Raw genomic sequence first — 20788 nt, forward strand, 5'->3', positions numbered from 1 at the left:
AGGCAGGTAGAGCTGTAGGTGGAGCTTTGTGGAAATTGTCCCGGAGAGACTTACCCACAGATGTAGTTAAAATTTGCCTTTCTACCCTTTGCTCTTCTTCATCAGAATTTAGAAATTCCTCAATCTTTTCAATTCTATTCACCATTGCCTTCTGCAATGTCTGAATCTCCTGTCCAGAATTATGTTCCAAAGCCTTCATTGAGGATTCTAAAGTATGAAGTTTGTCCGTTAGAGATAACATCTCATCTTTGGACATAATTTTTATGGCATAAACCGTGCCTTCTTGTATTGACAATCTTTCTGTAAATCTGTCATAAGCTTTAGACAAAATCCGATTGTCACATTCAGCAGTTTTGATTCTCTCAGTTAATGTTTCATTTCCTACAGAAAGGGACTGAATCTTATGGTCCAGATCAGCTGTTCCCTCTTCCATAGTAATGAATTTCTCCTTAACATCAGCCTGGAGAACTTCAAACTGATTCTTGAGAAGATTGTTATCAGCCTGGAGAACTTCAAACTGATTCTCGAGAAGATTGTTATCAGTCTGGAGAACTTCAAACTGATTCTTGAGAAGATTGTTATCAGCCTGGAGAACTTCAAACTGATTCTTGAGAAGATTGTTATCATTCTCAATTGTTTTTAAGCGTTCAATCTCTGCCTTAAGAATCCTGGATTCGTCTCGTAAAGACTTTATCATATTTCTATTATCAAACCATTTGGTGCCAATGAAAACTACGAATCCCAGAAGGATCCATAGATGTGGGGTGATAGACACCTCTTGTAAAATCTCCCACATGGTACAATTTAAAAAACTGTTAAATTCTTGAACAGTAATGTGTTCAGACATTTTATTTATAAAAGAAAATTTTTTTACCTGCAATGATCGGTTCCTGCCAGTGGTGGTTTCTATGTTTTTGGAGCCTGTCTTAGAACTAGCTCTTGTAGACCAGGCTGGCCTCGAACTCACAGAGATCCGCCTGTCTCTGCCTCCCAAGTGCTGGGATTAAAGGCGTGCACTACCACGGCCTGGCAGGCCTCAAACTCACAGAGATCCGCCTGCCTCTGCTTCCCAAGTGCTGGTATCAAAAGTGTGTGCCACCACTGCCCGGTCAAGTCACTTTGTATCAGACCAAATCTGACACTGTGGCAGCTTTTGTTGCAAAACCGCAGGTACTTGAGCTTCTGCTAATTCAGGCAGTGGGGTTCCGCTGCAAAACTTATCCAAGGCAGGCAGAATGGGCCTGTGTTGCCGAGTATGTCTCGGACTCGGCACTGGGGCCGGAGTCATGAACTGAAAAACAGCACCCGGGAGGGTGCTGTGTTAGCTAGTGGGCTACCCGCTTGAGTCGGGGGCAAAATAGCCTGACGTTGGACGCCAAAATGTAGCGGCGTAAACGAATGCAGACAGATTGTAAAAATATACATAGTTTTAATGTAGAAATAGACTTACAGAACCACCGTTCCTGCGGAGACCAGGAAAGCAGAAGAGACAGCTCGGAGCAAGCTCGCCAAATTTATAGGCAGACATTAGCCCGAGGCGAACACGCCCCCTAAGGGGCGGGATTTATCCCTACACCCCAGCCTCCTGGGCATCCACGTCTCTTTGCATCCCACAAGTGCTATGGGAGATCATGCCTCTCAAGTCACTGGCTGAGTCCTCCAGCCTTGCCCATCCTAAGCCTGCAACTCCCCTGTGGCCATCCAGGAAACAGAGAAGCCAATCCTAATGTGCTTTATTGATTCTAAAGAAGGACTCCTGCATTTTTATACTGAGGAAGGAGTTCTTGGATTTTACGACGGGGTGCTGAAATAGTCTGGACAATCCTCAAGGGGGGTAGATATTTCTGGGGCACCATAAAAACAGGATAACGTTGTTTCACTCTCTTGTTGAGGTTACACAAATCCAGGATCAAAGACCTCGGGTCGTAGATCTCTTTCTTCTTGGTCTGGATGGGGATGTACGGTTGCTCATTGAGGGGCTTCACCAGCAGCCGCAGCAGATCCTTCCGGAAGATATTCCAGTTGTTTTCCTTCAGGTATCTCTGACACAACTCTTCGTCACTGAAGGGTAAACACAGAAGCTACACTCCAAGGCCTGGATGGAGGCTTTCACCCTTCCTTTCCAACACTAAACACGCCCTGCTTCCCGGCTCTGCGCTTTCCCACATCCTCCACCTTCTTTGCCTTTCTGCCAACTCATTCCTTTAAGTCTATGCTGCTCTCCGGTCAGGCCAGGAGTCCCTGGTGAGCTGCTCAGTGCTGGAAATGTGGCCAGTATAAGTTAGACCCACAACACAAAGAAATATGAATTATTAATTTTAAAATTAATGTGTCGAAAGAATACTTTTGATATACTGAATCCAATAAAGTGGATTGAAGCTAATTTTGGTGGATAAAATGGAGATGGTGGTATATGCCTAGAATTTCAGTACTTCAAACATGGATACAGGAGGATCACTGAATTTGAGGCGAGGCTGAACTACATGATGAATTTGAAAGTAGCCTGGGCTACATAGTAAAACTGTGTTTCAAAAAGGCCAAACAAAACTGGGCCTTGATGGCACTCATTTTTAATCCCAGTACTTGGGAGGCAGAGGCAGGTGGATCTCTAGGGGTTCCAGCCTGGTCTACAAAGTGAGTTCCAGGACAGCTAGGACTGTTACACAGAAAACCTGTCTTGAAAAATAAAAACAAACAAACAAAAATGCCAAACAAACCAAGGCCAGCAAGATGGCTCAGTGGGTAAGTGCTTGCCATGCAAGTTTGGTAACCAGGATTCAATTCCCAGAACCCATGTGAAGATGGAAAGAGAACACTAACTCACAAAGTTATCCTCTGTGTACCCAAGCATATGTACCACACATGAATACATGAAGACACTCACAATAATAAAATAAATGAAAATAATAAACATACGCTATTGGAAAGCTGGTCATGGCACACGCCGGTAATCTCAGCACTCAAGAGACAGGAGGGTCATGAGTTTGAGGCCAGCATGATCTACACAGCAAGTTCTAGGATAGAGTGGGCTACAAAGCAAGATCCTATCAGAAAAAAAAAATAATGTAGCTGTTGATCATCAGCTTTTTGTCAATAAAAGCTACAGTGGGAGGAGGGTACCACCGGGGCAAGACCACTCACACACACTAAGATGGCTACCATCAGAAGCATGGAGATGCTCTGAGTCTGGAGGGAGGGTCCCCAGGGCTGAGGGATGTAAGCTGGTGCAGCCACTTTGGAAAACAGTTTGACAACTTCTCAGAAGGTTAAACATACAGTTACCACATGACTCGGCAGTTTGCCATCAGAAGTATACTTAAGAGAAACGAAAATATGTTCATATACAAACCTGTACAAGAATGCTCAGAGACACATCAGTCATAATAGTGGAGAGCAGAACAATCCAAATGTCTATCAGCTGATGGATAGACTGTCTTTCTCTGTCTCTCTCTCTGTCTCTGTCTCTCTGTCTCTGTCTCTCTCTCTCTCTGTCTCTCTCTCTATGTCTTGCACACACACACAAAATTATTCTTTGTTTATTTTGGGGTTTTTTTTTGGGGGGGGGCTGGGTTTATCTGTAGCATTGGAGCCTGTCCTGGAACTAGCTCTTGTAGACCAGGTTGACCTCGAACTCACAAAGATCTGCCTGCCTCTGCCTCCTGAGTGCTGGGATTAAAGGCATGCACCACCACCACCCGGCTACAAAATAATTCTTTTATATGAAATGTTCAGAACAGAAAAATCTGAGAGAAATAGAGAGTGGCTGCCCTGGGCTGGTCCTGATGTCCTAATCCTACCTGGGCCCCTCCCTCGCAGCACCTGGGGGTGAGAAGGTAGAGCAGCAGGGTTCAGTGCTTACCGGCTCATTCCTTCTGATACCTCAGCAAGGGAAGGGCATTCCAAACTTCCTCTGACTCATCTGGCCTCACCTGTCCAAGCGCGCAAGCCCAACACCTCACTGGTAACCATGAATGGTCCCAGCTAAACAATGTTGATCAGGACAAAGCAACTGTGATCCCTAGAACTCAACCTAAGAAAACACCCAACAGTCAGAATGGGCTCTAAGGTCCTTCAGGTCTCAGTAACGTCCCTGCCCAGTCCGGAAAGCTAACTGTGGGCCTCTCTTCTCAGTGCCATCTATCTTGAGTGACTTCGTGTTGGTAGCTGGCAATTGGCTGGTTGGTATAGTCACACCACAGAAATCAGCACATGTTCCTTGGCAAGGTTGTCCCCTGCCTCTTAGCAACCTGGTTGGCAGCCGTTTACCAGCACATGGATGGACAGTTTCCTCTTCAAAGTTCTGTTAAAGCACATCTCCTTACACAACACAGAAATCATGTGCCCACGGCCCATACACTGGCTGAGTCTTTTTGGTTTTGTTTGTTTGTTTTTTCTGTTTTTCAAGACAGGGTTTCTTGAAACCTGTGTTTCCAGCTCTAGCTGTCCTGGAACTCCCTTTGTAGACCAGGCTAGCTTCGAACTCAAAAAAATCTGCCTGCCTCTACCTCCTGCCATCTCTCCAGCCCCATTTTCTTTTGTTTTGCTGAGATCAAAGGCATGAGCCGTCACGCCCAGCTACATGGGTCGAGTTTTTTTGTTTTCACAACTAACCCATTTCACAGATGTGAACCATGGGCTTGGAGAGGCCAAAGGAACTTGCCAAAAACCTATGAGGGATAAGCACATAATTACACATTCCTACGGGACCTCTTATTTTTGGACCCAGAGTCCAAGACAGAAAAAACCGCATGTCACCCACGGTCGCTGAGGGTCACACTGACTTCTAGTCTATTCTTTTGAGTAAACAGAACAACGAGCGTCTAGCTCCATACCCTAGCCTCTCCTACACTGTGACTATGCCACTATGGTCAGCTCTTTGTTTTGCCCAGTGTGCCCTGACCCGGGCCGTGAAGGCATTCGCGGGACAGGCGCCGCCGTTTAAGGATATCTGAGCTGCACGATGGCTCTGTCTCCCACGTGCTGGGGCTGTCCAGGAAACCACAAGCTCAACAATTAGCAAATGCAGAATCCTGCCTGGCAGCATCATGGCGGCACAAGGCGGCGCTTGCCCAGCAGTGCAAGGGGCAACTGCTCCAAACAGCTGCACAGGGCAGCTAAAGAAAACCTTCAGGGGGGCTGGAGAGATGGCTCAGAGGTTAAGAGCACTGGCTGCTCTTCCAGAGGTCCTGAGTTCAATTCCCAGCATGTATACAACATTCTGCCTTGATGTATGCCCACACGCCAGAGGAGGGCACCAGATCTCAGTACAGATGGTTGTGAGCCACCATGTGGTTACTGGGAATTGAACTCAGGACCTCTGAAAGAGCAGGCAATGCTCTTAACCTCTGAGCCATCTCTCCAGCTCCCAATAAATAAATCTTAAAAAAAAAAAAAAAACCTTCAGGAATCTGACCTTCACAAACACCGCCCTGCCCCATGCATCATCGAGATGGTGTTTCTCTGTGTAACCGTCATAGCTGTCCTGGAACTAGCTCTTGTAGATCAGGTTGGCCCCAAACTCACAGAGCTCCGCCTGCTTCTACCTCCCTAGTGTTGGGATTAAAGGCGTGCGCCACCGTCGCGGGGCCAGAAGACCATTTTTAATAGAGTCATACTCAAGATCCAGAAGAGAATGGCACCCTGAGGCTGGAAGAAGCTGCCAAAGATTTTCAACTTGTTTCTCTCACCAACAGCCCCAAGTTTGGCCACTGGATGACTGGAAGCATCACCCCAGCCTCTGGCAGTCATCCTTGGGGCGCCAAGGGAGCCAGAAAGCTCCATCTCAAGCCTCCTCCCCCTGGGAGTTGCCTTGGTCTGGACTCCACCTCCGGGAAAGCCCGACCCCTCCCCAGGGAGGGTCAGGACCACTCCCACAGGCTATTTAGGGTTGTTCCATGGTCACGGGTTTTGCACGGTACCCCCCCCCCCCCATGCTCCCCACCACCCGGGAGCATTGCATTCATTAAATGTGGGCTTGATTAGGTCTAATCTGGTTTAATTGGAGTTATTTGGCATGGATGGAGAGGCTCCTCTTAAGATTATACCTAACAGCCATATCTACATAAAAACTGTTCTTTGATTTGCTCATGAGTTTTCTTAAATCTACTCAGTTTCTTCTGAGTTTTCAGACAGGGCCTTGTGTAGCTCAGACTGGTCTCAAACTCACTATATAGTCTTAAACTCGCAACCTCCTGCCTCTACCTCCCACGTGCTGAGATTACAGGCATGAGCTGTCTTGCCCTCTTCAGTATCTCCTACTTAAATGCCAACTGCCCTGAGCAACAGGTCAGTCCAGTCCAGGGTTTAGTAAATTCATCTTGTTGTTTCTCTAGTTTGCACTAGAATCTTACTTAGCATCAAGACTATACAAGGGGCGGGGCAGAAGGGGACAAGGGTGAGACAGAGGGATGGGGAGAAAATCAAGAGAATTAACAAAACACTTTCTTTCGCTAATGGAAAACCTCGTTCAGTGGCTCCAAAGGACTTGTGTACATTTCCAGCACTGACCTGGGATAATCCACGTCCATCTTTATCATCTTTTCTTTCGTCTCCCCGTCAATCAACTCACAGAACTTTTCTTTTCTCACCCGTATGAGCTCTGTTCCCATGCTCAAAAGGATGAGAGGTCGGAGGTCACGCATACTTTCTGGAAGAAAGGCCTGGTGAATGCCCTAGGGAGAAGTGACAGAAAGTTAAACCTCACAGTAGCCAGATCTGCCTGCAGATTCTGGATGGGAAACATGAGGCCTGAGGAGGAAGGGTCTTTCTGGGGCTATGTGTGCTGACAAGGAAGGCAGTCCAGGGCTCCATTTGTTACCCACTGGTAGGTATATCCAAGTTAGACAAACGTTGCTTGGGCTTAACTTTGAGAGCATGTAAGTTAGATCTGGATGTCTGAGGTCTCCAGGATGGCAGCTAACTGAACGCTTCCTCCCCCATACCTCCAACTCTGCATGAGCCCACAGACTCCCAGCTCCCCTCCTCCATACCTCCAACTCCCCCATACCTCCAACTCTGCATGAGCCCACAGACTCCCAGCTCCCCTCCTTCCCCACATCACCCTATGCCTGCAGGAAGCAGCCAGACATAAACTGGCATCCATATATCTAAAGAGTCTGGGATGTTCTGGTGCAAGTTCCACCCCAGCCCTTGGCATCCATATATCCAAAGAGTCTGGAATGTTCTGATGGAAGCTCCACCTCCATCTCTCTCTCCCCAAACCCTACCTCATCTCAGAAAGTCCTACAAACATGATTCCTCCCCTAGAGATGCTCAAGACCATTCCCACAGGATATTTAAACTGCCCCCACAGAAAACAGACATGTGGTTTTTCAGTCTCTTTTCCCCCTCTCCTCTCTGGGGTGCCAGAAGATCATCCAGGAGCGTTTTACCCATTAAACCTGGGTTTTGAGTTTTTTCTTTCTTTTCCTTTTTTTCCCCCCTGGAATTCACTCACAGAGATCCACCTGTCTCCCGAGTGTCAGGATTAAAGATGTGTACTACCACCTGGGCTTTTTCTAATTCGGTTTGATCTGGTCTGATTTGGCTGCAGCCGTGGAGAGGCTTATTGGGGTGTAGAAACACCAACATAGTACCCGGTCCTGGAGAAACAGGGCCCTCTAGGTCCTCTGTCCTACCACCATACAGCAGGTTCGGCTCTTAGGACCCTCACACCACTATGCTTTAACTTTCTCCATGTCCAATCTCAAATCTATCCTCATTAATTCATTGTGGATGGAGTCTTGGTCTATTGCCCAAGCTTGCCCGGGTCTGAGTGATGGTCTTCCCTTGGCCTTCTGAGTGCCAGAACAGGTACAATACCGCCATGCCTGGCCCTCCAACACCTCTCTCTGCTGAGCAAACCCGTTTTCTTGTCATCTTCTTTGTTTTTCCTTCTTCTTGTTTGTTTTTTGTTTATCTGTTTGAGACAGGGTTGTCCTGGAACTTGCTCTGTAGACCAGGCTGGCCTCAAACTCACTAAGATCTGCCAGCCTCTGCCTCCCAACTGCTAGGACTAAAGGCGTGCACCAACACCACCCTGCCCATTTTCTCTTAATACTTAAAAAAGGAAAAATAGAGCCAATCATCTCCTAGGCCTTTCCCTTTCCAGCCATTCCCAACCTTCCCCATGGGCTGTAAATGGAGAATATGTTTTTGCTTTTGTTTCCCTGGCCAAACCTGAATAATCAACCACACAGAAACTATATTAATTACAAACTTTTTGGTCAATGGCTTAGGCATATTCCTAGCTAGCTAGCTCTTACAGCTTAAATTAATCCATTTCTATTCATCTATGTATCACCTGTGTCTAACTGGCAATGTTCTGGCATTTTTCTCCTTCCGCAGCTACGTGGCATCTCCTTGACTCCGCCTACTCTCTCCCTTTATCTCTGTTCACATTTCCCACCTGGCTTTACTCTGCTAAGCCATTGGCCAAAACAGCTTTATTCATTAACCAATAAAAGCAACACATTTACAGAAGGACATCCCACATCAAATTCACTCTTAATTCCAGGTGTAACATTTAAGTACATATGTGTGTGTGTGTGTGTGTGTGTGTGTGTGTATTACAAGCATACGTATGTGTATAGGTATGTACATATTATGCATGTATGTATGTATGTATGTATGTATGTATGTATTCAGCCCTCAGGAGGCTGAATCACCCAGAAATTCAAAGCCAGCCTGTGCTACATAGTAAGGTACAGGCCAGCCTGAGCTACATACAGATTAAGACCCTTTCTGAAAATCAAAAAAGAAAGAAAGGAAAAAGATTCATTCTTGGGGATGTAGTTCAGTGGCAGAGCAATCTGCTTAGCATGTGTGAAACCCTAGGTCTAATCTCCAGTATGACAAAAATAAACATTTAAACCCACCAGAGGCCAGCCATGTCTGTGTGCTGCAAAGTCCTATGGGTGTTGACAATATCTAAAATCTTTGTCTGTTACAGTCTAAGCCAACACCCTTCTGCCTGACAACGCTCTACATGCTGCTAGCTCACCCCGTGCCCTGAACGCTAAGTCTCCAGTGACCACTAACATTTTACTAAAGCTTTACCTTTTCCCTGTCACAGGTTTGAAATCATATAATTAAAGACAGTCCTGTGTACCTCAGGTTGGCAATGAACTCACAATTCCCCCATCTTAGCCCCCTGCATTCTGGATTATAGGTGTGTGGCCTGCACCTGGCTAAATTCTTACATTTTCATACCGAGACCTTCTTGTTAGTCAGTTAGTTAGTTTGCTTTTACTTTTTGAGAGAGGGTTTCTGTGTATCCCTGGCTGCCCTGGAACTAGCTCTGTAGAACAGCCTGTCCTCGAACTCTCAGAGATCCACCTGCCTCTGCCTCCTGAGTGCTGAGATTAAAGGGGTGCGCCACTACTGCCCAAATGAGTCCTTCGTTTTTTTTTAATATTTATTTATTTGTTATGTATACAATATTCTGTCTGTGTGTATGCCTGCAGGCCAGAAGAGGGCACCAGACCCCATTACAGATGGTTGTGAGCCACCATGTGGTTGCTGGGAATTGAACTCAGGACCTTTGGAAGAGCAGGCAATGCTCTTAACCTCTGAGCCATTTCTCCAGCCCCCCGAGTCCTTCGTTTTAAGATTTTGTTTTAGGGGCTGGAGAAACAGCTCAGTGGTTAAGAGTACTTGCTGCTCTTCCAGAGGGCCTGGGTATACAGTTTTAAACCATCTGTACCTCCCAGTACCCAGGACCCAGTACCCTCCTCAGCAGACACTGCACACATGATATACACACAGATATTTGGGCAAAAAAAATACAAATAAAATAAAAATAAGTATTTTTCAGGCAGTGGTGACACATGCCTTTAATCCCAGTACTGAGGACACAAAGGCAACCTGATCTCCAAGTTCAGGGCCAGTTTGGTTTACATTGTGAGTCCCGGGACAGTCAGGGCTACACAGAGAAAAACATATATATCAAATTATATATATGGCTAATATATATATTTTATTTTTAGCCAGACATAGTCAGTCAACCCCAACACTTAGAGTGCAGGGGTAGATGGGTCTAGTTTGAGTTCCAGATCAGGCCAGTTATAATAAAATAGCAAGAGCCTCTCTCCTCTCTTTCTCTCTCTCTCAAGCTGATCTTGAACTTGCAATTCTGCTGCAGCCTCTCAAGTACCTGGGACTGCAGATCTGTAACACAAGGCCCAGCTTTCGATCTTTATACGTTTTTATTCCCTGTCTACTCTTACTGTACTGCACACTAGGACTTTGGAGCAGAGAGCTGAAAAAGCTTACTAAGAGGCGGGTCCTTGACTCGCTCTCTCTCCGCTGTTTGAAAGGATGGCCAGCACTTTCACCTAGACATTTCTCCTTTCTTTGCTTTTTAAAACAGATTTGTTTATTTATTGTATACGCGTGTGCACCTGAGTGCATGCAGCTGCCCAGAGATCAGAAGAGGATGTTGGGTCTCCGGGAACTGGAATTACAGGTGGCTGTGAGCTGCCACGTTAGTGCTGGAAGTGAACCCAGGTCCTCTGAAAGAAGAGCTCTAAAGGAACTAGCCATCTTCCAGCCCCCCCCCCCTTTCTCTCTCCCACTCCGTCTCTCTCTCCAGTCCCTCACAACGGTGCTGGGGATTGAACCCAGGTACCCAGACAAGTGTGCATCACCAAGCAGCATCTGCAGCCTCATTTACAAATTTGTTTGTTTGTAAGGCAGGGCATCCCTGTGCAGCTCAGGATTGCCTCAAATCCACAGTCCTCTTGTTTCGGCACCATAGATATGTTCCACCTCACCAGACTCCTTTATAAATATTTTATTGGTATCTCCTCAATAAGGACATTTTATGTTTAAGATTTTTATTTGGAAAGGCTTTGGAAGTTATTTCATCATGGCATCTTTCCGTGTGTGCATGCACGTGGAAGACCAAGGCTAGTCTCAGGTGTCATCCTCGGGAGACATCCACCTTGTATTTTGAGACAGGGGCTCTTTGGCCTGAAGATCATGACTTAGGGTTTTCCATTGCTGTGAAGAGACACCATGACCACAACTCTTTTTTTTTTTATGCTTTTTTTGAGATAGGGTTTCTCTGTAGCTTTGGAGCCTGTCCTGGAACCAGCTCTTGTAGACCAGGCTGGCCTCGAACTCACAGAGACCCACCTGCCTCTGCCTCCCGAGCGCTAGGATTAAAGGCATGCAAAACCACCACCTGGCTTGACCATGGCAACGCTTATGAAAGAAAACATTTAATTGTGCTGGCAGCTTACAATTCAGAGTTTACTCCATTACTGTCACGGCGGGAAGCAAGGCAGCATGCAGGCGGACATGCTAGAGTAGCTGAGAGAGCTCTTACAGATTGTCTCACAGCAACAGGAAGTGGTCTATCTCACTGGACACGGGTTGAACATATACGAAACTTCAAAGACCACCTCCACAGTGACTCACGTCTTCCAATAAGACCACACTTACTCCTAATAGTGCCACTCCCTTTGGGGGCCATTTTCTTTCAAACCACACAGCTCACTAAGCAGGGGCTCACCTGCCTCTGCCTCCCGAGAGCCACCACACCCAGTTTTCTCCCATGGGCTCTGGCTCAAATTCAGTTATCCATGCTCATACCTAGCATCTTGCCAACTGGGCTTTTCCCAGCTCCAAGTCACACTGCACTGCCATAGCTACATGTAGGGATTATTTTTAGTTGTTCCCTTCCCCCACCTGTCCCCCGGCCTCATCATCTCCAACTGGTTCCTTTTCTCTCCCCAGTTACCCACCCTCTGCTGCCTTGTCAGATAGCACTTTCCCATATTTTGTAATTTTATATTATTTTGTAACTCTCTTAAAGTCTCCCTCCCCTCTGCTTTCATGAACCCCAATATATAGATTCCTAAAAGATCAACCACAATATCTTTATCATGTCATTATTTTATTGTTTTACTTTTTTTGAGGCAGGATCTTACTATGTAATCCTGGTTGACCCAGAACTCACTATCTAGACCTGGGTAGCCTCAAACTCAGAAAGACCTGCCTGCCTCACTTCCCAAAGCATGCGCCACCGCGAATTAAAGTCTTTTATTTCTTTATTTTCTTTTTTTTTTTTATTTTTCGAGACAGGGTTTCTCTGTAGCTTTTTTGATTCCTGTCCTGGAACTAGCTCTTGTAGACCAGGCTGGCCTCGAACTCACAGAGATCCGCCTGCCTCTGCCTCCCGAGTGCTGGGATTAAAGGCGTGCGCCACCACCGCCCGGCTATTTCTTTATTTTCTTAAAAATTTTAATTTACTCTAATTTGAATTTAATTTAATTTTAATTTAAGCCGGGCAGTGGTAGTACATGCTTTTAATCCTGGCAGTTGGGAGGCAGAGGCAGGCAAAGCTCTATGAGTTCAAGGCCAGCCTGGGCTACAAAACAAGTTCAGGACAGCCAGAGCTGTTACATAAAGAGACCCTCTCTTAAAAAAACAAAAATTAAAAAAAATTATTTTCTTTTATCATATGTGTGTGCATGTGTGTGTTGTGTGTGTGCATGTGTGTATGCATGTGTGTGTTGTGTATGTGTGTGCATGTGTGTATGCATGTGCTTGTGTGCATGTGCATGTGTGTGTATATGTGCGTGTGTGTTAAAAGGACAACTTTCAGGAGTCAGTTCTCTCCTTTCACTGTGTGTTCTGGGGACCTAAGTCAGGTTGACAGGCTTCAGCTAGAAGCGCTTTCGCCCCTGAGCCATCTACCAGCCCTGCACGATTTCTTATATCATCAAATATGGAAAGATGTGTTTCTAAGCCTTTCTGCTCGTTACCCAGTATCCGCAGCCCATCTGTGCTGTGCACTAGCCTGGGATCGAAGCTCCTCGTACACTTACCACAATGTCGCCTTCCTTCAGAGTGTGCACCTTCATGTAGACCCCCACTATGGCATCCCTGGGGAGTTCACTGAACTTGGTGTTGGCCATGGGACATTTGACCGGATGACCAAACCTAGATCTGAAATGTAACAGCTTGTTAGAACTGGTCCATAAAATAGCCAGCTAATCAGGTCCCAAAAAGTCAGCCCTCGCGGCACTGCTGACGAGTGTCGTCCTCCCCCCCCTCCCCCCCCCCCCCCGAGAATCTGCACCTCTGAAGAAGGCGAAAAAAACCTCAAAACCAAATCCTGAGTGAGTCTGACTGCTGCTGGCTGGGTCACAGAAATGTCAGAGAGCCTAGACTTGGGAGAGAAAGGAACTAGGGACCTTTTAGCCACCAGAAGGCTGCTTCCAGAAAGCAGACGATCCCATGCAGCTGCGGCAGCCTGGTGGACAAGAAGTACAAGCACAGAGTTCAGGCTGCCCAGTAAAGGAAAAGAATTCCCACCAGCCAGAGATGCTCACAAACAGAATGACTGTTCAAAGGCGAGGCTCTAGGCACCTAGGAGCACAGCAGAGGCTGCCTCTCTGTTTATAAAGACCAGTTCCCCTGCTTGGCCTGCAGCCCCTAGACTCTATTCAAATTGAGCTTAATTTTACAAAGGCAGCCCTGCTGTGCTGTCCTTGGTTTCTGTCTAAGGCAGCAGGAGAGAGGCAAGGCAGGTGATAAGAAATAGAGAAAAGATTATGAACTATGGATAGCTGGGGCTCGCTCAGCTCATACAAAGATAGGCGGTTTCATTCCTGCCCCTCCAAGAAGAGCATGGGACAGGGGTGTATCCAGCATGCCCTGTAACTTCTACTTCTGGCTCCCTTTGTCCCTTCTCCCTTACTGGCTCACAACAGACACACTAGGTCTGTTTTTTCTCTACCTGAGGGGAAGCTGGAAGTGGGAATATTCCATCAGAAGAAAAACAAGTAGCCGGGCAGTGATGGCACATGCCTTTAATCCCAGTACTCGGAAGGGAGAGACAGGAAGATCTCTGTGAGTTGAGGCTAGCCTGGTCTACAGAATGAGTTCCAGGATAGGCTCCAAAGCTATAGATAAATACTGTTTCAAAAAAAAAGGTGGGGGGGGGCAACCTGGAAGTCATGGGTTGCTTCTTATGGAAGCCAGCAGATCGGAAGCGTTAATGGATAAATGAAGAGGCCATTGAAAAACAGGACAGTGATACTAACCCCATTATTGATACCGTCTTTTTTGGTTTTTTGTTTGTTTTTGTTTTTTAAAGGATGTAGCTCTGGCTGTCCTGGAACTCACTATGTAGATCAGGCTGAATTCAAACTCACAGAGATCTATCCGCCTCTACCTCCCTAGTGCTGGGATTAAAGGCGCGTGCTACCACTGCCTGGCTTAGACACCTTGTGATACTTGAGTTTCAAATGGGAGGGGGAGTGAGCAGTGCTCCTGACTCAGTCTTTTCCTGTTCCTCGGGTCCTGAGTTAAGGCAAGAGCACAGGTCTCAATGTGGCTCCTTCGCATGCCAGCGAGACCCGTGGCAGACGGGACAGATGTTTAACCAGATGCTCAGGCTTGAATCCTGGTTCTACCACTTTCTACAATATGTGACCTTGAACAAGCAACTTCACCTTGCCGTGAAGCTTAGTTTTCTCGCCTGGAAACGGAGTGATGACTGGAGCACCTTTAGGGACGTTGTGGAGATTAATTAGATAACTTAATGCCAGATACTAAGCATCCTGCCAGCATTAAGTATGATTTATCAATAGTTCATATAACCACTGGCTTATAATGACCTTGAAACTCAGAAACCCACAAAGCATAAGGCTTAGAGAAGTCAGATCCCTTGGCCAGGGACACAGCCAAAGCAAGTGACCAAGCCAGGATTTGAACTGGGTTGGTACCTGCCATGCTAGAGCTCGCTCCCCTAGGTGGACAATCTTCTAAAGACACTGAGTCAAAAGGACCCAGCAACAGGGACACAGAAAGCCAGAAGATCCTTTCTCCCTTTTAAAAACCATTACTGTGGCCTTGAGGAAATGAATGGTGGTTGTTCTTAAGTAGCCAAGTGAGACGGAGACAATGGATGCAGGTCCTGGAGGACAAACCCAGCCAGCCACACCTGTCCACCTAGGATGACCCGCCTGCCACCTCTGCCCCTCACCAGCATCTCCAAAATCTTTAACACCCCCACCCAGACCACTCTATCAGCTAAGAGCTCATCTTACCTGACCTTCGGGCCCAGCAACTTTGGGAGACTATTTTCTGTTGAGTTGATCTTCCCGTGGAAGGTTTTTCCCTTTTGCCCTCTGACTTCCTGGATATGCCGAAGTTTCAAATAGCTGAAGTCTTGTAGTGGATATGATTTGATCTGGAATTCCTTAAATCTCTCAATAGGAGAGATTACTATTAAGAGAAAGCACAGAAAAACACAGCAATGTGCCTTGGGCAGTACAAGGACGGTGAAAGAACCCCATCGGAACCTGCCCAAGTCGTCTGATACGCTGGGGAAAGAAAGCAGAGGCGTGGTGGCACGTGCCTTTAGTCCCCGCACTTGGGAGGCAGAGATGGTAGATCTCTGTGAGTTTGAGGCCAGTCTGGCCTAATAGCAACTTCTGTGTCTGCTAAGGCTTCAGAGCCAATGAAGAGGAGGAGGAGGGAGAAGGAGGCAGATTTCATAGACTGCCCTCAGGGGCAGCCCTGCATTAGATCCTTCCATGATTGCATCTAGTTGAGCAGTTAGCCTAGGACAGAGGAGGTGAACACCAGAGAATCCAAGTTGTCTGCTAAAAGACTGATGCTTAATTTGAACTCAGTTCTAGTCGATTCAGAGTCCATCTCTTCCTACTGCCAGACCGTATTTGGGGCTGGAGATGAAGGTCAGTTGGTAGAGGGCTTGCCTAGCACCCACAAAGCTCTGAGATTCATCCGCAGCACCCATGCAAATAGTTGGGCATGGTAGCTTGTACTTACCCCGGCACTGGGGAGGGAGAGACAGCCCAGCCGATATGGCAAACCCTATGACCAGTGAGAGACTGCCTCAGGAAACAAGGCAGGCCAGGCATCTTGGCTCACACCTTGACTTTTTCTATATTTGGGAGGTACAGTCAGGGAGATCTCGATTTCAGGGAATGAAAGAAACTGCCAACCCTCTTTACTATAGCCAGCAAAACAGTCATAATTAAGGAGAAAGAAATACTTTCCACGATGAACACAAACTAAAAGAATTCATGAGCACTAACCCGTTCTTGATAGACTCCTTTGGCCAGAAGAGAAAGATAAACACGGGGCTGAAGAGGTGGCTCAGTGCTCTTCCAGAGGACCCGGGTTCAATTCCCAGCACCCAAATGGCAGCTCACAACTGTCTGAAGATCCAGTTGCAGGGGATCTGACACCTTCACACTGGATTAGACTCCCAGCACCCGCATGGTGGCTCACAACTGTCTGCAACCCTAGTTGCAGGGGAACCCAGGGTGCACACACAGAACACATACATACATGTAAAGTAATAAAAAAAAATTTCAAGACATGGTTTCTCTGTTTAACAGCCTTGGCTATCCTAGAACTCGCTCTGTAGACCAGGCTGGCCTTGAACCCACAGAGATCCGCCTGCCTCTACTTTTCAAGTGCTAGGATTAAAGTTGTATGCCACCACCGCCCAGCAAATAAATCTTTAAAAAAAAATAAAGGTAAACACATCCAGAGGCCACAGGAAAGAATAAACCAGACTAGAACAGTAAGCACAATAGGAATAGGAAAACACCAAACGCTATAAAATCAACACAAACACAGGAGTTAATACACAACTTTCAATAATAACTCTGAAGCTTAATGATATCAATTCTTCCATCAAAAGACACAGAGCAGTAGATTGGCTTAAAAAAATAAACTGCATTGCCTGATGGTGGTGGCTCACACATTTAATCCTGGCTAGCACGTGGGAAGCAGATGCAGACAGATCTCTGTGAGTTCAAGGCTAGCCCAGTCTACAAAGTGAGTTCCAGGACAAACAGTTCTACATAGAAAAACCCTATCTTGAAAAACAGATAGACAGACAGACAGATAGATAAATGGCATCTATAAGTTGCCTTCAACAAATGCACCTCACCATCAAGGATAGAGGCCACCATAGCTTGAAAGGATGGAAAAGCATATTCCAAACAAATGGAACTAGAAACCAATCAGGGGACAGCTAGTCTGGCATACTTTCTGGCAAACAAGAGACCCTCATCAAACAAGGAGGAAGGCAAGAGCCAACATCTGCAGTTGACCTCTGAGTTCCATAGGTGCACCATGGCATGTGTACACGCTCACTCACAGACACAAACATGCACACGTACATGTGTCTATAATCTTAGCATTAGAAACGGGAGGCCCCCCGGGGTCTGGTAGCCAGTTAGTCTAATCCAAGTACACACCCTTCTAACCTAAAGAAAAATATAAACAAAAATGTTTAAAACTTTCTAAGTAAACTCATTTTTGTGAGCATGGCTATAGATGAATGGTATAGCATTTCCCTGGCATGCGTAGACCCTAGGTTTGATCCCCAGTGCCACAAAAACAGAAAAAGCCATTTTAAATAAAAGATACAAAAAAAAAACCAAACACAAAATGATAGGAAGAGAAATATCAAACTAATAGCAATGAAAGGCAGCTAAGTTAAATCAAAAGGAGAGGCTAAAATAGTATCAGAAAAAAGTAGATTTTAGAGTAGAGAATGCTACCAGAGACAAAGACGTTCATCTTAGGTCAAGAAGGTAGCTCGTGGTAGAGCGCCTGGCCTTGCAGTCTGAGGCTCAATCTCGACACCTCAAAGCCAAGCTTTCTTGTCTTGAAGAATTCAGCCCTGAGGTTCTATGGGTCAAAGTCAGCCTCAGATACTGGAGGGGGGGGGGCGGGGACAAAGTAGGGGGAGAGAGAAAGCAGTAGGTGGAGATTTTCTCAGATCTATACTAACAGCTGATAGAGCAGATGAGGAAAATGAGGAAGGACACGGACCCCTCCTCCCCATCACCAGCCCAGCTGACTTACATTCCCAGCACGCTGCTGCCGATGCCAGCATATTCTTTTCAAATGCAAATGGAGCATTTACCAAGATAGATTGCCTTCTGAGCCATAAAACAACGTTCAACACATTCAAGAGGATCCAAACTGTCCCGAATGTTTTATCATAGAAATAATAAAGAGAAAGATAGCTGGATGGTCCCCAAATCTTGGAAACCAAATAACACCCGGATTAATATTCAGTGGGTCAAAGAAAAAAATCAAAAGAGAAACTTAAAAATATTTTGAACTGGTCCACGATAGAAACATAGCATATCCAAACTTGTGCAGTACAACCTTATACCTAGGGGACTGGTATTGGGGGATGGCTGATGAGAATTGACATCCTTTTCAGCCTGCCTGTCATCTTGCAGTAATGGTGACAAGTGTCTACCATAAATTCATGCACCCAGGGGGTGGTTTATGAGTTTTGTATGTTCATTTGTTTAACATACAAATGAGTCTATGATATAGGGAACATAATTTGCATTTTATAGGACCCGAGGACACTGATGTACAAAGTCATTTGTCCAGTGTCACATAGGACCCTGTAGTCTAAGCCTACGCTCTTTTTTTTTTTTTTTTTTTTTTTTTAACAAGGCAGGGTTTCTCTATGTAGCCCTGGCTTTCCTGGAACTCATTCTGTAGACCAAGCTGACCTCAAATTCAGAGATTCACCTGCCTCTACCTCCCAAGGGCTGGAATTAAAGATGTGCACCGTAACCACCTTGCATGAGCCTAGACTCTTAACTGATGTGGGATTCCCCTCTGTATGCTGTGAATATGTTTTATTACCATTGGTTCATAAAGAAGCTGCTTCTGCCTATAGCAGAGCAGAATATAGTCAGGTTAGAAGAGAGATATAGAGAGAGAGCGCGCATAGGCGGAATCAGAGAGATGCCATGTAACTGGCGAAGGAGGAAGGCACACCAGAACCTTACTGTAGGTAGGCCACAGCCTCGTGGCTATATACAGATTAATAGAAGTGGGTTAATTTAAGATGTAAGAGTTAGTTAAGGGCTGGAGAGATGGCTCAGCGGTTAAGAGCATTGCCTGCTCTTCCAAAGGTCCTGAGTTCAATTCCCAGCAACCACATGGTGGCTCACACCCATCAGTAATGGGGTCTGGTGCCCTCTTCTGGCCTGCAGGCATACATACAGACAGAATATTGTATACATAATAAATAAATATTTAAAAAAAAAAGAGTTAGTTAAGAAGCCTGAGCTAATAGGCCAAGCAGTGTAGTAATTAATATAGTTTCTGTGTGATTATTTCGGTCTGGGAATGAACACGCAGCCTCTGACTACATTTAACGGTGATACTGTCTGGAAAAGTGATGGAGAAGCCAGATCAAACGATTTAAGTATTAACCAACGCCACCTACTATGTGGGGTAAACATGGCTCTGTCAAGCTCCAAAGTTATCTTTGTCACACCCCCCCACACACACACACCTTTTTCCCTGCCCAGCCACCAATGTTGGTTTCAGTTCTAATATCAGAACAACTGGCCACATCCACAAAGTGAACTTGGAGAGGCTGGATTATAATCTCAAAGGATTGTTGGGAGGAAGCCAGTGCTGGTATTTAGTAAATTTGTAACCCCTGGGCCACTGTGGCTGTCTGTTGAGGGCTGGGTCTCTTTACTCAAATGTATAACACACATACACACACACACTCATATACTCACACACACACTCACGTACTCACACACACATTCTCACACACACACACTCTCTCACATGCTCTCGCGTGCACACACATATACAGCCTCCTGTGTACAGAAACACCACCCAAAGTCGGGAAGTTGTCACCTCAGGCAGGTTCTAGAAGCTTTTATCTCACACTGGTTATGTTTAATACCAAGAACTGGAGACTGAGCATGCCTGGAGCCTTTGGCAAATACGAAAGCTTTTGCTTTTCTTTCAATGTGCCGGCCTGCACTCTCCAGCCCTCCATTACTTAGTATCTGTATGACCTTTAGACAGAAGTTTCAGCTCTCTGAACCTCAGTCTCTGTATCTGTAAAATGGAGATACAATTGTATCTTATTGAAAATCTGAGGTGAGGGCTAGTCTTGGTTGTCAATCTGACTGCATCTGGAATTAACTAAAGCCTAAGAATGGAGACACACCTCTGAGGGATTTTTGCTTAATTTGAAGTGGGAAGATCTACTTCTAATCTGGATCTTTGAGGTAGAAAGATACACCTCTAATCTGGATCTGGGCTAGGTAGCGCCTCTGACCTGGCCACGCCCTCCACTGGAAGCCTATATAGGGAAACTGAGAAAGGAAGCTTTTGCTGTTTGCCTGCTTGTTCCCACCTTGCTGGCTAGTCCATTCCTTCTCTGGCACTGGAGCCCACTTCTTCAGGATTCTAGCATCTCCTGAAGAATGGCCAAGGCATCCAGCCTGTGGACTGTTCACAGCTACCATCCACTCACAGGCTGCCATTGCTGGACTAGTTGAACCCCAGCCTATAAGCCATTCTAATAAAGCCTCTTTCTATATATAGAGAGCGCTATTAATTCTTTAAGTTCTGTTACTCTAGAAAGGCTTGAATAATACATCTGTTAGGAATTACACTTCTGTATAAACAAATCACTGAGTATATGCAGAATTCAATGAATGATAGCAACTATCCGTGCCCCCCCCCATATATATATATATATATATATATATAAATTTAGATAGGTACCCAAGAATACACAGGTACAGTCACAACTCGGGATATACTCAAAACCATCCACAATAGCTAAAACATGAGTGTTGACCCTGTGAGTCACTCTGAATATACATAAGATGCCTGGGATGGCCATGGGCCCTGGGATCCTAGAGTTTAAATTCTAGGGAGGCAACCATTTAATAACCATTTCAGATTCAGTGATTGCAGTGGAACAGACACGACACAAGAG

The 20788-nt window shown here is 45.9% G+C and overlaps 1 protein-coding gene across 1 annotated transcript in view; it reads right to left on the reverse strand.

The window, feature by feature from the left end:
- Positions 1 to 1742: 1742 nt before the first annotated feature.
- Positions 1743 to 20788, reverse strand: part of Cnbd2 (cyclic nucleotide binding domain containing 2) — a 55557-nt gene continuing 36511 nt past the window's right edge. The window contains exons 9-12 of the mRNA XM_041670710.1: positions 15063 to 15240; positions 12834 to 12954; positions 6508 to 6671; positions 1743 to 2061 (exon numbers count right to left, since the gene is read on the reverse strand). Of these exons, the coding sequence (XP_041526644.1) occupies positions 1743 to 2061; positions 6508 to 6671; positions 12834 to 12954; positions 15063 to 15240 (782 nt within the window). The remainder of the gene's footprint in view (positions 2062 to 6507; positions 6672 to 12833; positions 12955 to 15062; positions 15241 to 20788) is intronic.

Source organism: Microtus oregoni, unplaced genomic scaffold (genome assembly GCF_018167655.1).
Source record: "Microtus oregoni isolate MIOR12 unplaced genomic scaffold, Mior012 000020F_ref0000438, whole genome shotgun sequence".
Taxonomy (NCBI): domain Eukaryota; kingdom Metazoa; phylum Chordata; class Mammalia; order Rodentia; family Cricetidae; genus Microtus; species Microtus oregoni.